Source organism: Gossypium hirsutum, chromosome D05 (genome assembly GCF_007990345.1).
Source record: "Gossypium hirsutum isolate 1008001.06 chromosome D05, Gossypium_hirsutum_v2.1, whole genome shotgun sequence".
NCBI lineage: Eukaryota > Viridiplantae > Streptophyta > Magnoliopsida > Malvales > Malvaceae > Gossypium > Gossypium hirsutum.
The window spans coordinates 15,946,737-15,962,979 of NC_053441.1; the positions used below are offsets into that span (position 1 = coordinate 15,946,737).

A 16,243-nucleotide genomic window follows, 5' to 3' on the forward strand; every position below is an offset into this window, starting at 1 on the left:
TATTGATCCTTCAACTTTTCATATTTACACTTTAACCCCTCAAATTTTAAATATTTACTATTGGGCAACAAAACTTTTCTCACTTATTCGAATTAGTCATTTCTTGCATTAACATGTCATAATATACTTTCCAATGTTGACATAAATCAAAATTTTCCTTTTTGTCACTTTATCTCATTATTTTACTATATCAAGTATACCTACATTCTTACTGTAGTAATTTTCGGGATATTACATTTCAAGTCCATTTAGGCCCAACTGAAATTTTTTAGTTTTAGGTCTGTATGTCTCGAGATATTGTCATATTACTATAGAACTTTAGCTTGAAAGTTGCATTGTCTCGAGACAAACGGGTATGGGTCTAAAAATATTGGAGCTTTTGTCTCTAGACAAAGTCCAATATGTCTCGAGACATGATATTGTAACTTTTTAACTTCGAAGTTTTTATGTCTTGAAATACTAGAGTGTATTTCTTAAATTGCTCTGTTTGGACTTAACACTCATTTTTTATCCATAAAAAACAATATTAAAAAACATTTTTAAAAAATGTATCTAATTCGAATATAAATTTAATGGCAATTCAATATAATTATCAAAAGAATTTAAATTTACCTTAAAGATAGATATATAAATAATTATCACAATCAGTTATTGGAGAAACATGTAAACTTGTAAATGCGTTATTAAGTGATTTAACTAACTTTTTATCAAAGTCAGCAAGGAAATGGTTTTTTGCATCGAAGCTCGAGCGATTCTGGAAGGTTTACGTATTGCATAGGAGAAATGTTATAGACAGTTGAAGATCGAATGCGACAATGACAATGTACTACTTGTAGAGTCCGTTCTTACAAGTAGTGCTGCTAGTAGTAACCTAACTGAATTACGTTTAATAGAAATTGAAAGACAAGAATTCGTCACATTCCTAGATTTCAAAATATGACCATTGATCGAATGATGAAATGTACTTATGCTAATCAATTCGGCTTGAAACTTTTCAAGAATCTCTTAATTTCGATTCAAGAGATTTTACAATCTGATAATAATCTCCTCAATAAAATTGATTGATTTCATTAAATTCACTCTATGCTTCTACTTAAGAAAAAGTCAGGTAGGCGCATGTCTTACTATATATTTGCTTTTATGCATTTAAATAATTTTTTTATCAAGACGGAATGGCAAAATTGGGCGACTGAGCCTATAAATACACGGCATCATGTTTAGCTATTCTTTTCCCTTTTTTTCGTTCAAAGCACCATCCGTACCTCTCAGTTCATATAACACATATAATATACGCATATTAGTTACAAATATTATGCATACGAGATATAGAATGCAAGCTATAAGTATATAGGGTTTTAAGGATTCCCGGTTACATTCGCAAAAAAAAAAAAATGGAAACAACGGTCTCATTCTTGTTGATTTATTCATTCCGTTGGTCTGTTCAAATTTCTCGGCAATAACATTTGAAATGGATAATTTCAGGGTGAGCTGGAGGGAGAAGAAAGAAGGCGACCGGTGGAGTTGCTCGAAAGCAATCCCGATGACTCTTCCCTTCATTTTCAACTTGTAAGCTGTAAATAAGAAGAAGAATAATAGCAATTATTGGTTCCTTTCTGTTTCCTTGTTTGTGCGGGTGTTTGTTCTGAGCTAATATCGGTACTAACAGAAGAAATGCACATGTGATTTTGCACTGCAGGGAGTATGCTTGTGGGAGACTCAGACGGAGAAAGAGAAAGCGGCGGAGCATTGGGTGATTTCCGTTAAACAAAACCCTAAGAACGCAGCTGCCTTTACCTACTTGGGCCATTACTACGCCACCGTTTCGGTCGATATCCCCAGAGCCATCAAGTGTTACCAGCGAGCTTTATCCCTTAATCCCGATGATTCCGATTCTGGGGTATCTATATTCCTCCTCCTCCTCCTCCCCTCCCATATTTTTCTCTTTCGTTTTCTTCCTTCTTGGATTGACCTTAAATGAAATAAAACACGCCTACAGGAAGCTTTGTGTGATTTGTTGGATAGTCAAGGCAAGGAGACCTTGGAGGTCGCAATTTGCAAAGATGCTTCTCACAACTCTCCCAGGGCTTTCTGGGCTTTCCGCCGATTGGGTTTTCTCCAGGTTTTCTTTTTTTCTTTTATCACTCGAAAGACTTGATTTTTTTTTATAGTTTTTTTTTATTGGTGTGCATCTGCATTCATCAAATTGGAGCAGGTGCATCAAAAGAGATGGTCTGAAGCTGTACAAAGTCTTCAACAAGCTATTCGGGGCTATCCGACTTCTCCTGATTTGTGGGAAGTAAGTTTTTCATTTAATTCTACCATCTACCTGTTCTGTTTTCAAAATGCTGTTTAATTTTGTTCACCCTTTTCTAATAATAACTAATTGTCTTCTAGGCTCTTGGTCTTGCCTACCACCGGCTTGGCATGTTTACCGCTGCTATTAAGGTATTTCACTTTCCTTTCACCTTTTAAACTCATTTTTACCTTTACTTTCCCCTTTTCTATTTGGAGCAATATACTCTCCTAAACTTATTCAGTATGTGATTCGCATATCAAATGTGGAATTTGGGCAAGAAAGCAATAAACTTGAATGCCCTCATCAGATAATGCTACGTAATGCTACTATCTCTCGTGCTTAACTTGGAAATACTTGAAAACAAGCAGTTAACTGCATGCTGTTTTCTCGTGGACAAATGAACATGTAGAAAGCAAGACAGTCCATTCATTTTCGATATTTTCTTATTTGTCTAAATCATATCTATGCTCACCATAACCAACGTTCATCTTCAGCTGTCTAAAGAATTCTTTCATAAATTTATCTGCTGGGTCCTATATAACCATTGAGCAATTAATTTATTTTGGCATTTTTAACAGTCCTATTCGCGTGCAATTGAATTGGAAGATACAAGAGTCTTTGCGCTAATTGAATGTGGAAACATCTTTTTGATGCTTGGTTCCTTTAGAAAGGTAAAACCTTTTTGTTATGTTTTCCCTTCTAACTCACTGAATGTCATTACCTTTTAATTTTATGAGATAGAACCTACCTTTTCACTTTTTAAGCAATATCCATGTGATAGCTTAGAGTTAAAGCTAATCTCAATGGGATCTTATGAGGCAGTAGTTATGAAATGTTTCACAGTTAGCTATCGATATCCTTTTTTGGCTCAAAATTAGGAATTTATTCCGTTTATTGATTCTTCATTCAGTCATTTGACAAGCGAGTCTATTGAAATCTTGTGTACTCTAATGAAATGTTTCACAGTTAGCTATTGATATCCTTTTAATTGATTCCTTTTTTGGAGTGCTCACGGATGTTAATCTGACAAGCTATGATTTTCATTTATTGCACTACTCATCACACACTCTTTATGAAATGATGACAATCGTGTGTGGTAACATTGTCTTTGTTCATCAAGGGAATTGAACAATTTCAGCAAGCACTAAAGATCTCGCTACAAAACATGTCTGCACTCTATGGACTTGCGTCTGGACTGCTAGGTATGGCAAAAGAATGTAGAAATTCAGGAGCGTTCAGATGGGCAGCTTCATTATTAGAGGTTAGTCATCTTTCAGTTTGATTGAATGGCTTGTAACTTTTATGACAGAAAAAGACAAGAATATAATATTAATATTTTGGTACTGGATTGTCACAGGATGCACGTAAAGTTGCAGAAGCAAGCATCAAATCAGCTGGAAATTCATCATGTACATGGAAGTTGCATGGTGATATTCTGGTAAATAATCTATATTTAGCCCTTAGATGTCCCTTGATTTTTTTTTGGGGGGTGGGAGGCTTTTTCTTTTGGTGGGGTGGGGCCATATTTTTTGCAACCCTATTTTTGAAACATGACTGATTCAATTTTGAGGGATATTCTTCTCCTGGCCAGCTTACATATGCACAAGTTTTTCCATGGACAGAGGAGAGCCAGAGTTTAGAATACAATGCAGAAACTTTCAAGAAGTCCGTATATTCATGGAAGAATACCTGTGGTTTGGCTGCTATATCTGCCAGAAACTCTTATCAACGAGCTTTGCACTTAGCTCCATGGCAGGCTAATATCTACATTGACATTGCAATTAGTTCTAATCTTATCTCTTCTTTCAATCAGGATAACACACTTGATAAGTGTACTTGGTAAGATCTTAGGTGGTTTTCTTTACAGAACCGTTTCATGCTCCTGCAGATTTGCTCTTTTGACTTACTATCTTTTTTATCAGGAAGTTACCCGAGAAGTTGACACTGGGGCTTTAGCACTAGAGGGTGAGAACTCTGAGTTCTGGGTGGCTTTGAGCTGTTTGTCTGAGTGTAATGCACTTAAGCAGCACTCGTTAATCAGGGGACTGCAGTTGGATGTGTCTTTAGCCTATGCTTGGGCATATCTTGGAAAGGTACCATCCACTTATTTTATTTTCCTGGATTTAGATTGTAATTTGAAAATAAATGAAACCAACTCTGTTATTTATTTATGAATTGACTAATATTGCATTTACAATGTGTTTAGTATGTAGAAAAATAAATCCTGTATAGGCAGGCCATATTCTATGGGAAGAATGTTAACGATTTCAGATGTCATATTCAATAGATGGTTAGTAGTTGCTGTGTTAGAAGTCACTTTCTATGGATGGTCAGGAGCTTGAAAAATGTGCAATTCTTAGCTTAAATGCAACCCTAAGGTTAACCTTTGAAGTGTGTGCTTAAACTTGTCTTGATCAACTCTCGTTGTTAAGAGTCTAATTGTTGATGCCTTGATGGGTATCTACCGCCTCTATATTTTGGCAGCTTTATAGAGAAGAGAATGAGAAAAAATTGGCTAGGCAAGCATTTGACTGTGCTAGAGGTATAGATCCATCGCTGGCATTACCATGGGCTGGGATGTCAGCTGATGCTCATACTGGGTAAGTTTTTTACTTTTTTCTGTTTACAAAAATATTTAGAAATGATTTGTCGGTTAATAGTCATATCAATACTGAACCATACTTAATTTTTTAGGGATTCAACACCAGATGATACTTTTGAGAGCTGCCTACGTGCTGTGGAGATATTTCCGGTAAGTGTTGATATCACGTTTTATGCTCTTCCCAAGGTATGAAATTAACCTTGAATTAATTGTTTGCTGCATAATCCTGTGCGGTCAGCAAAGAAATTGAGGCCGTAACCATATCCTACCAGAGCAGTTTTAACTGCTGGGCTTGACCTGCATTTTACAAATACTTTATGCAACTGTAATCAGATCTTTGCTTTATTTGCAGCTTGCAGAGTTCCAAATTGGACTTGCTAAGCTTGCTTTACTTTCTGGGAACCTTTCTTCTTCGCAGGTATTGTAGCTAAAATGTTACAGCACATCATCTTCATAAAAAATAAGAAAAAAACACACGAGAAAGTCACTAAAAGAAAGTCAACCGCAAAAATATTTGAAGCATACCACTATCTGGGAAAGATATACCTGTAGCAACAGCTGATAAGAACCATGCTTTAACAAGTATTTGTGTGATAGTTCTAGTGTTTTATAACAGGTATTTGGAGCTATCCAGCAGGCTGTGCAACGGGCACCGCACTACCACGAATCCCATAATTTAAATGGGCTAGTTCACGAGGCACGTATGCAGTTTCAAGCTGCCATTGCTTCTTACAGGCTAGCTCGCTATGCCATCAACATTTCTTTAGGCACTGTCCTCAAATCTCACTTGAAAGACATATCAACTAATTTGGCTAGATCACTTAGTAAGGTAAAGAACCTTCGCACTTTTTCATGTAAATGTGTAGTTTTTGCAGACTTTTGTTGATATATTCTTTTAATTTAATCTTATTGTCACAGACTCAGTAACATAAAACATGTAGTTTTCCTTTCCTTAATAAGCAAAAGGCTTTTTTCCCTTTTATTTCATGGGCAGGCAGGGAATGCCATTGGTGCTGTGCAAGAATGTGAAGACTTGAAGAAAGAAGGTTTTAATTATATTGATATCTGGTTACTCAGTGGTAGCTTGTTTACATTTTCTATATTGCCATGCTTTAATCTGGTAGGGGAAGGAGTTGGACTCATGCAGCAATGGTTGTTTCCAGTGAGTCCAACATTTCACTGAAGTTAGTGCAACGTGCATCTGCTAACATATCATAGTTTCAACTTTCAAGCATAATAGGTGTTTTCTTGGGAAAGCATACCCCTTCAGTCTTTTAATGGCTATCATGTTCTTCCTGATCTGATTCAGAACTGTGGATAAAAAACATAGTTGACTTTTGACTTCACAAGATTCTATGTTTTTTTTTTAATGATCTAAATTCTATGTTTGATCTTTCAAAAGGCGTGATTAATCTCTTCTATGTTAATATATATTTTTTTGTAAGGTATGCTTGATGCTGAAGGTTTGCAAATATATGCTTTCTCCTTATGGCAATTGGGTGAGAATGATTTAGCCCTCTCTGTGACTAGGGCCCTGGCTGCCAGCGTTTCTACCATGGATAGGATATCTGCAGCTGTGTCTGTTAGTTTCATTTGTAGATTGCTGTACTACATTTCTGGACCGGATTTAGCAATTGGTAGCATTCTGAAAATGCCGAAGGAATTATTTCATAGTTCAAAAATAAGCTTTATTGTGTCTGCCATTAACGCTCTGGATCAGAATAATAGGCTAGAATCGATTATTTCAAGCAGTCGATACTTTCTTGCATCACAGGAGGAGATCACTGGGATGCATTATCTAATAGCACTTAGCAAACTGGTATGCCTTCTTTGTTGATTTTAAATTGAGTATTCTATTCTGTACTAGTTTAGGCCCTATGCATTTAGTGTATGTCACTATACCTTTGGTTTACGCAGATTAAACATGGGACAAAGCACCTCCTTGGGTTTCAGAATGGAGTCAACCATCTTAGAAAAGCTCTTCACATGTACCCTAACAGTATTTTAATAAGGTATATTTTGATTCTAGCTAGCAGTTTTTGGAAGTCCCTAAGCAATGATTAGGAATTTTAATAAGGTTCTATTAATTATTACTGTGTGCATATTGATGCTACCTATACTAAACATGCAATATATAATATTTTTTACTCTTAGCTTTCTGTCAACCTACTTGCAATTCTAACATGAGTGTTGTGGGAACAGGAACCTACTTGGTTATATTTTGCTATGCAGTGAAGTATGGGGAAATAGTCATGTGTCAAGTAGATGTTCCATCGTTGACGATTCTGACTCTAAGAACAAAGAGGGCTTAAAATTGGCCTGGGAGATTTCCAGTGCTGGGGCAGTTGCTTGCCATGCGATCGGCAATAGTGAACCGAGATTCTCTTTCCCAACATGTAGCTGTCAATGCACGAGTTCTGGAGCTATGCAAGAATTGCAGAAGTATTTTAACTATTACCTGCTATCAGTTTATTTATTTCTTTCATGGTTTTTGGCTTGTAGGTTATTACTCTAGAAAACCAGTTGGTTTTTGTCTGCAGTTCAGGGGGAGTATGTTATTGCAGTCTCTGCATGGAATACATTATGCAATTCCTAAATTTGGTGCACATAACAATTTTCTTTCCTGTCCCTTAAGAAAGGCTGCCTGCATCCCCTCCCCTCAAAGGAGAGGATGCAAATATCTTTGTTTTTAGTTGGAAATTGAGTCTATGAAGATATTCCTTGTAGTTCAGTCTGAACTGTTTTTGTTGGTTATGTAATTAAGGATGAGTTGTTGTGTCTATTCTAAATTTGCAGGTGCTTACGGCGAGAGCCATGGAACCATAATGCCCGATACTTGCTTATCCTTAATCTTTTACAGAAAGCACGTGAAGAGAGATTTCCTGTAAACATCTGTATTGTTCTTGAGCGTCTCATAAGTGTGGCTCTTTCTAATGAGTTCTATTCTGGAAAAGAAGCCATTTGTCAATATCAGAAGTTTCAGATTTATTTATGTGCTTCTGAGATTCTTTTGCAAAGGGGGAATATAATGGGCTGTATTGACCAAGCCAAAAATGCTTCAGCACTTTCTCTTCCGGATAGCTTCCAGTTTTTTGGACACTTACTATTATGTCGTGCCTACGCTGCAGAAGGAAATTTAAAATTTTCTAAAGAAGAGTATGAGAGGTGCTTGGAGCTTAAGACAGATTTTCTAGTTGGTTGGCTATGCCTAAAACTAATGGAATCTCAGTATGAAGAGCAACCTGCTTCAAATATTTTTGAGTTAGCCTTCAAGGAAGGCTCAGAAGGGAGGAATAATTCATGGAATATGTGGATGGCTGTATATAGTTTAGGGATGGGCCTGATATGTTTATGGAATCAGGACTTTCTTTCAGCAGAGGAATTTCTGGAACAGCCTTGTTCGTTAACCAGTGCTGAGAGCTGCATTTTCCTTTGTCATGGTATCCACCTATTGATGGAGATTATTTTTTTGGATGATTTCTTTTTAAGTGTCAACATGCTTCTTTAAAGTTCAGCTGCATATGGATTTTTTTGTACTTTTTTTTGAGTTATAAAATTTCCCTTCACATGGAGACTATAATCGATGATTCAGGTGTCACTTCTATGGAGATTGCAAGGAGGTATCATGATTCGCAATTTTTATCCAGTGCCATAAGGAGTCTCAGCAAAGCTCATATAACTTCTTCGGTCCCAATACCCATTGTCTCAGCATTGTTAGCCCAAGCAGAAGGAAGCATTGGTTCTAGGAAAAAGTGGGAGAGAAATCTTCGCCTTGAATGGTTTTCTTGGCCACCAGGTTCACTCCTAGTCCACCCTATATTTTTAATGTCTTATATATACATACACGCATTTTTCCACTAAAGGTTTATGTGTGCACACGTCTGTGAAATTGGTTGATTACTTGGCATGTTGCTTGAAATTTTGAAGAGATTATAAAAGAACAAGCTATACCATCAATTGCAATGTTAACACCTCCTCCCTTGACTGGTTGATGGATGAGAGTTTCTTGTTCCATATAAAGGGGAATGGCAAGGAGTTGGGGTTGGTGCACTAAACAGATTTCGAAGTGCCTGCTATAGTGTTCAGTGCCTAAATAATGTTTATGTTTTTTAAAGTTAAGCTCTGACCAAAGAGCTATCGTTTGATGTCTATCCCAAAACCGTTGAACAAAAATACAAAGAGCCACAAGCAAGTATTTAAGAAGGCTATAGTCGGGTTACTCTTCCCCTTGGAAACATTACCTTTTCTCTTGTACATGTAAACCTAAAACCTCCCAATTAGCTTTCATCAACTCGTGCCAAGGACCCCAGTTGTCTTGTCAATTACCAGATGTATACCAAGTACAATGATATTTGACTGAATGATTAAAAAATAGGCAAACCTCAAGATCTGTCAAATAAATATTAAGAAATAAGAGCATTATGATGTTATGTAGCACTAAGGATTTTAATAGATCTGTGACTATTATATCAGATCAATCAGTTTATTTGGGTCTTGCAAAATCGGATCTTGCAACTCTGACCATTAATTTTTATGGCAGTTGTATGCAGAGTAATTGACTGGTGCCAGACATTAGTATTCGTTGCCACTGAATATTCCTTCTAATTTCATAAGCTGGCTTGATACATAAATGTTTCTTGACTATGTGATTCAAGGGTTCGATGCTAATTCCTTCAATGATAATTCAGGTTCTTTTTTGTGTGTGTATGTGTGTGCGTGCAGAAATGAGACCAGCAGAGCTGTTTTTTCAAATGCATTTGCTTGCAAGACAGATTGCATCCGAGTCTGACAGTTCATCCAGGGTGGAGGGCTGCCAAAGTCCCCTGCAATGGGTTCTTCGAGCCATTCACACAAACCCTTCTGACTTGAGATATTGGAAAGTTCTGCCAAAGCTTTTGTAACAACAGAGACTCAATTCCGCACATTAGCACACAACTTTTCAAGATCCTACTTTGTTTATACAGATTATAGAATGAATCCCTAGGACTACTTGTTCCTCATCTTACAATCGGGTTTTGTAGATTGACCTGTGTTTTCTTGAATGCAATTAATTAACCTCCAATTTTGTCAAGTAATTGGCAGCTGCTTCCTAAATATAGTTATGGAAAGTTCTGACACTCATTGCAGCGATCTGCTATCCAGAACCAAATAAGAAATTAAGAGAGACCGTGAGCGTTCAACGACGAACCTGGCAGTTTCTTCCGAGTTCTTTTTCATTTCCCGATGTCATTTGTAATTTTTCTAGAACAACAATAAAAAAGATTGTATGTATGTAGGGTTGTTTGGTTAGTTGAATAGGAACGAGCTTATCTTGTTAATTGGCATTTGCCAAGAATAACGTGCGCAAATGGTAGCCGGCCACGTACTTATCAAGATGAGGCTGGTGGTAGCAAATATTAAACTGAAACAGGGTGGGAGTGAGAAATGATACATCTAATGTCCATAAAGATTGATAGTAATTTTCAATATCAGACATCTATTGTGAAGTGCTAACTACAGAGCAGTGATAAATTTCGCAATATTTGTCCCTTCACTACCACTCAAGTTTCCCATCCTAACCACACATATTGAATTTGAGGGTTCCATTCAATTTGCAAAATGGCCCAAAAAATATCAATGATACATGTGGAGCATAGAGGAGCCCGTTCGCATCGCAATACTTTGCTCTGGGTATGGGCTTGATCAGCTGAATAACTAGTAGCCTAGTCATGTGAAATGAGTGGGTTAGGTTACAAGTTAGAAGCTTTGGGAAAGAAATCGGAAGATGTTGATGCAAAGCTCAGCAATATTTTCATCAAAGCCTGCGTGGGTGAAAGCAGTACACCGCACATCCTCCACCGATTCCAATTCCATGGCTGCTACCGTCCCCGCCCCCAAGTGGGCTCAGAAGACCGTAACTCTTCCTCCCCTTCGGCGAGGCTGCCATCTCGTTACGTCTCAGGTAACAATCCAAGCCTCCTGTTCTTGCCTGCCAATTCCATTTTTTTTCCACCGTTAACTTTTCTTTTGTGAGTCAGATATTGAAGGAAATTAGACCAGATTTATCAGAATTTAAGTGTGGCCTTGCTCATCTATTCCGTGAGTCTCTCTTTCACTATTTTTCACTTCACTCCTTTGATCCTCTCTCTGTACAATGATTTTTTTTTTTTAGAAAAGAGTTGTATCTATATGTGTAACGATTTCAAAATGCCAGTGCAACACACGAGTGCTTCTCTTACTATCAATGAGAATTATGACTCGGACGTTCGTGACGACACCGAGACGTTCCTCAACAAAATAGTCCCTGAGGTATAGAGATAGCAGAATACAGGGTAGAGGATTTTGTTTTTATTTTCTTTTAAATGGTGCTTGAAATTTCGTTCTTCATTTTGCAGGGAAGATCTGCACCTTGGAAGCATACGCTTGAAGGCCCTGATGACATGCCAGCCCATATCAAATCATCAATGTTTGGCTGCGCCCTCGCGTGCGTATACTTCGGTTCAATAAGAATTAAGATTCACTTTTTTTTTTCTTTTAATTGCTTCAAAGGATTTGATCTTCAGTCTTCATTTTACCTGATCTTTATGTTATTCTTACAGGATTCCCATTACAGATGGACGTCTTAACATGGGAACTTGGCAGGTACATCATATTTGGCAAATACTGACAATGATCATCAAACTGTATATATGGTCTTTATCTTTGACTGCCCATATGCATTAAGAACATGAATGTTCCCACTTCTCATGCATTGCATCTCATGCTTTGAATGCCCTCGCTTAATTTGCCCCTGCGATTGCTAAATCTTGGGTTACGTCTTGATTGAATTTGCTTTACGGTTTTCCTACTCAACAAATCGTACAATTTATGCATTGAGAAAATGAATGTTCCCACTTCTATGCGGTGCATTTCTTGCTTTGAATGCCCTGTGATCAATTTACTCGACAAATGCTAAATCATGTGTTACATCTTGTTTGAATTTTCAGTTTATTTATTTATTTTTTCTCACTGTTATGCTTCAGGGGATTTGGCTTTGTGAGCATCGCGATGCCCCAACAGCTCGTAGAGTGGTGGTGACCCTCAATGGCATCTGAGGTTCTATATACAGAGATGCTATGTTTCCCTCATCTGTGTAATGGTATTGTACTTAAGATGGTCTCGTAATGAGATTTGATGGGATACATCAATATGAGTTCGAACTCTATAAACTAGTCAGTGTTCTTTTGTCGAAATAACATTTACAGCAAGATGGCATGATTATAGTTAGTTTTGATCGATCTGTTCTGTCCTAATCTCTGCTCAATCGATTTCATAAGAGTTCTCCCTAACCTTAAACTTCTCTTCCATAGTTATTGTCGAGTAAGAATTTTTACTTCTATCCCTTTGCTTTCGTTGATTTCTTCTCTTTTTTTTTTCTTGTGTAGCCTACATCGGTCTTTTTGTTTGTTAATTTTAATTTTAGAGACCCAGCAAAAACGTGGAGAAACACCCACAAAAAACCGGCGAGGGAGGTGTCAGGGAGACTACAGCCGCCAGAGGAAGTTTTTAACCCATCTCATTCTGCCGGCCAAGGGCAGAAGAAAATGATGGAGGTGATCGGAACCCACTTTATTGTTAAAAAAGCTAGAAAGCTGGGATAAGAGAGAGTTAGAGAAAGCGTTTTAGAGACCTATAATGGAAAATTTTCAATTCACTCCATTTCTCTGTTAAGATTAATTGATGAGATATTTTGTAAACTTAAAAAATATGCTGGATATTGTTGATCGGTTCACGAAATATCCAAATTTTATTTTAATTCAGACAACATTATTGAAAAAAAATGAAAGTAATTTTCATAAATGCCTTAAATTATGATATTATTTATGATATTATTTATGATATTATTGGGAAGGACAATTGTGAATTCTAAATAATATAAACGAATATCATGAAAGTTGTGATTTTTTTCTTTTTAGTTTTTTAAGTTAGAATTATAGTATTAATAGTTTCAATTGTTTTAAAAGAGAATTTATACAAATTAAATTCAAATTAATTAACTTCTGAAAAAATATCAAATTAATTACTTATAAATAAATCAGATAAAAAGTTATTAAAATAATTTGGTAACATTATTATTGTAAGGGTACTATTGCTTCAATAGGTTAAATTGTATCGAAGATAATTTTTTACTTTTTAGAGTATGTACTTCTGATCAATTTTATTAATACTTTTTTCAAATAACTTCACATGAGTTTTCTTTAAATATCTCATGACATGAAATATACATTTTAACTTTTTTTTAGAATTGGACACATAATATTCATATTTTTTGTTTTTATTAATATGTAAAAAGATCATCCAATCCTATGTGATCACACATTTAAAAAAAAAAAGTAATCCCTCTGAAAAATAAAGATAATAGAAATATCAAATTATTGCTGCCAAAAGAAAATCAAATTATAATAGAGGGACTAAATAAGATAAATAATATATACTAAAGGAACTTCAATAGAATTTGACCACTACTAAAGGGGCCGAAAATAGTAAAGTAGAGGCCGACGGAAAAGAGAGAAAGAAAGGAAGGAATGGCAGAGAAATCACCGGTGAAAGAAGCTGCTTCCTCAGAGAGCATCCCCATCTCGAACTCAAACCAGTTGAAGCCATCTCCCCAATTACCCTCCAAATTCTCTTCCCAAACGGCACCCAACTCTGAAGTGCCCTCCACGCCCACAAGCCGTCCTCCTTCCGCCGATGCCGACGTCGTTTACGTCCCCAGCTACTCCCGTAAGTGCTGCTGCACTGCCTCTTCTCTCTCTCTCTCTCTTCTCTTAGACTTCTTTCTTCCCTCTTCCCTCCCCCTATTTTTTCTCTTGCTTGGTTGTTGTTAATCGATGCTGTTTTTCTTCCCTTGTTTTTTTGGGGTTGAAATAAACAGGGTGGTTCTCGTGGGATAAGATAGACTCTTGCGAGTCCCGTTTCCTTCCGGAGTTTTTCGACGGTCGCTCGGCTTCCAAAGGCCCCAGTCTTTACATTTATTACAGGAACTCAATTATAAAGCTATTCAGGGAAAACCCTTCCCGTAAGATTACCTTCACTGACGTCAGGAAGACTCTTGTTGGCGATGTTGGATCCATTCGGAGGGTTTTCGATTTCCTTGACCACTGGGGTCTCATCAATTACTCTGCCTCCTCTGCTCTTTCCAAGCCCTCCAAAGATACTGGTTCTAATATTAAATCCTCAGATTCCCCTTCTGTTGAATCCCCTTCTTCTGCTGCCCCCACCTCCAAACACTCCTCTAATTCCAGGCGAATCTGCGGGGCGTGCAAGTCTCTTTGTACCATTGCTTGCTTCGTTTGCGACAAGGTATCCTTTTTCCCTTCTTAATGTTATTAGCATAGTTTTCTTGCACCCTTTTCTAGTACTGTTCCCTTTGATTCTTAAGTCCTCATAATCATTATCTTAGTTTAATTAAGGAAAGGCCACTACTTTACACTCATGCTTCTAGGTTAACTAGCGATTTACCAAAAGCTGCTGTGTTTTCTTACCCTCTTTTTTTGTGCAGTATGACTCCACCCTGTGTGCAAGGTGCTATGTTCGGGGCAACTTCAGGGTTGGTCTAAGCAATGCTGATTTCAGGCGGGTAGAGATCACTGATGAAGCCAAGGCAGATTGGTCAGAAAAAGAGACATTGCTGCTTCTGGAAGCCATTATGCATTATGGTGATGACTGGAAGAAGGTTGCACAGCATGTTGGTGGTAGAACCGACAAGGATTGTGTGGCTCATTTCGTTAAGCTTCCTTTTGGGGAGGAATATCTTGGACATCCATTATCTAACGACGATGAATCTGGATTTGAAACTAATAAAAGGATGTGCCTCACGCCTCTGGCTGATGCAAGCAACCCAATCATGGCTCAGGTATGTCTTTTTCTCTGTTTAACTCGGAACGTCAAATAACATGGACTAGGAAATTGCTAAGCTAATATTTGGGCACAAAAGCACCTAATGCTTGTACTTGCATCATCTTCATCACGAGTTCCTGCTTGGCTCTGCTTAACTTGCTTTTTACACTGGTGCCACAAAGGTCTAGGAAATATGAAGTACCTGCATAAACTCAGTCATCATTCAATCTGATATGCATTGCATGCCAGTGTGGTTTTCTTATCTTGTATTGGTCTATGAAGTGCTTTCTGAGTAATGGATTTGGATCATTTACAATTAGTTGCTGCTGTTCAACAATTTGTTTCTGTCGGCAATATTTATCCCATGATTCCATTTGAGGGGAAAGGGGTGCTTAGTACTTTTAGTTGCATGCAAGATCCAATAGGTTATAAGCATTGACTTTATACACTAAATATATTTTAATTTTGTTCAGAAACATCAATTATTGGATGATGATGTAGTTCTGTTTTAGTAAACAATTTGTTTTTACTTGCTACCTCCTTTTTTCAGGCTGCCTTTTTGTCAGCTTTGGCTGGTGTAGAGATTGCAGAAGCAGCTGCCCAAGCAGCTGTTTCCGTTCTATCTCAGGTCGACGACATCACAGCTAGCAGAGTGGGGAGTGGGTCTCTTGAAAGAAACTCGAAACGAGGTTTGAATCTCTTCTGGTTTTACCCTAACATCCAAGCATTGCAGCATTTACTTATTTAGTCGTACTGTTTCCACATTGGTATTAATTGCAGTCTACCCATATCATTGCAACAAATGATGTAACTCTGTATTAAGCTTCCTTGTAGTCCGGCCATTTTCACATTTGATATGCTAAGAAGAGGTGGCTCCAAATAGTTTACATTTTAACATCTTCCTTAAGAACCAACCAAACCCGAAAGAAGTAAAGTTAGATAAATAAATAAGAAAGATCATCTAGTATTATTATCTGCACATAGTCTCTTATCAGACTTGTTGGGATTTTGTTGGTGAGATTATTTCCTTCTGTCACAGAATCTGAAATTTCATCTAATGGTGACACCAACCAAAATGCATTGGAAAGAGCAGCATATGCAGATGCAAATTCACTACTTGACAAGGAAGAACAAGATATTGAAAGGGCAATTACTGGGATTACAGAAGTGCAGGTATGTATAAGATTTTCAAGATGAGTGTCTAGGATGTTAGATGTCTTATGGTTATTTACTGTGTATCTTGAGGTGTGCAGATGAAAGAGATACAAGACAAGTTTCTTCGTTTTGAGGAGATGGATTTGCAGACTGAGAAAGAGAGGCAACAACTGGAGAGCATGAAGAATCTACTTTTTATTGACCAGCTCAATCTTTCATTTCGTAGAAACTATACATGAAATACTGAACAAGTGGTGAAGAACAATTGTTTTCTTTTTCTTCTGTATTCTGCCTCTGCAGATGGTTATGGCCAAAGGAGAAAATTTCTTGAA

The 16,243-nt window shown here is 37.2% G+C and overlaps 3 protein-coding genes across 3 annotated transcripts; all 3 read left to right on the plus strand.

The window, feature by feature from the left end:
* Window positions 1–1,222: 1,222 nt before the first annotated feature.
* Window positions 1,223–9,969, plus strand: LOC107905709 (tetratricopeptide repeat protein SKI3). The gene is given in 23 exon segments (XM_016832425.2): window positions 1,223–1,403; window positions 1,483–1,566; window positions 1,697–1,897; window positions 1,997–2,119; window positions 2,213–2,296; window positions 2,395–2,445; window positions 2,875–2,967; window positions 3,417–3,557; window positions 3,654–3,734; window positions 3,888–4,135; window positions 4,219–4,238; window positions 4,241–4,389; window positions 4,781–4,896; window positions 4,991–5,048; window positions 5,251–5,316; window positions 5,515–5,727; window positions 5,893–5,944; window positions 6,344–6,717; window positions 6,816–6,910; window positions 7,101–7,340; window positions 7,695–8,338; window positions 8,491–8,694; window positions 9,621–9,969. Coding segments are annotated over 23 exon segments (3,528 nt in total). The 5' UTR covers window positions 1,223–1,391; the 3' UTR covers window positions 9,800–9,969.
* Window positions 9,970–10,329: 360 nt separating this feature from the next.
* LOC107905710 (UPF0047 protein YjbQ) lies at window positions 10,330–12,143 on the plus strand. Its single transcript, XM_016832426.2, has 6 exons — window positions 10,330–10,839; window positions 10,916–10,976; window positions 11,092–11,186; window positions 11,273–11,361; window positions 11,477–11,519; window positions 11,900–12,143. Exons 1-6 carry the CDS (start codon window positions 10,663–10,665, stop codon window positions 11,969–11,971), a joined length of 537 nt encoding a protein of 178 aa, XP_016687915.1. The 5' UTR covers window positions 10,330–10,662; the 3' UTR covers window positions 11,972–12,143.
* A 1,086-nt stretch (window positions 12,144–13,229) lies between these two features.
* On the plus strand, window positions 13,230–16,243 carry LOC107905711 (SWI/SNF complex subunit SWI3B). Its single transcript, XM_016832427.2, has 6 exons — window positions 13,230–13,640; window positions 13,792–14,219; window positions 14,419–14,772; window positions 15,307–15,445; window positions 15,796–15,929; window positions 16,010–16,243. Exons 1-6 carry the CDS (start codon window positions 13,442–13,444, stop codon window positions 16,148–16,150), a joined length of 1,395 nt encoding a protein of 464 aa, XP_016687916.1. The 5' UTR covers window positions 13,230–13,441; the 3' UTR covers window positions 16,151–16,243.

What these genes read in the sequence shown, in the direction of transcription:
- LOC107905711 (XM_016832427.2), top strand. Translation starts at nt 13,442, where the DNA reads ATGGCAGAGAAATCACCGGTGAAAGAAGCTGCTTCCTCAGAGAGCATC. An exon ending in TGAAAGAAACTCGAAACGAG is followed by an intron (nt 15,446 to 15,795) that starts GTTTGAATCTCT and finishes CTTCTGTCACAG; the next exon opens with AATCTGAAATTTCATCTAAT. An exon ending in CTGGGATTACAGAAGTGCAG is followed by an intron (nt 15,930 to 16,009) that starts GTATGTATAAGA and finishes TGAGGTGTGCAG; the next exon opens with ATGAAAGAGATACAAGACAA.
- LOC107905710 (XM_016832426.2), top strand. Translation starts at nt 10,663, where the DNA reads ATGTTGATGCAAAGCTCAGCAATATTTTCATCAAAGCCTGCGTGGGTG. An exon ending in TGGCCTTGCTCATCTATTCC is followed by an intron (nt 10,977 to 11,091) that starts GTGAGTCTCTCT and finishes TCAAAATGCCAG; the next exon opens with TGCAACACACGAGTGCTTCT. An exon ending in TCAACAAAATAGTCCCTGAG is followed by an intron (nt 11,187 to 11,272) that starts GTATAGAGATAG and finishes TTCATTTTGCAG; the next exon opens with GGAAGATCTGCACCTTGGAA.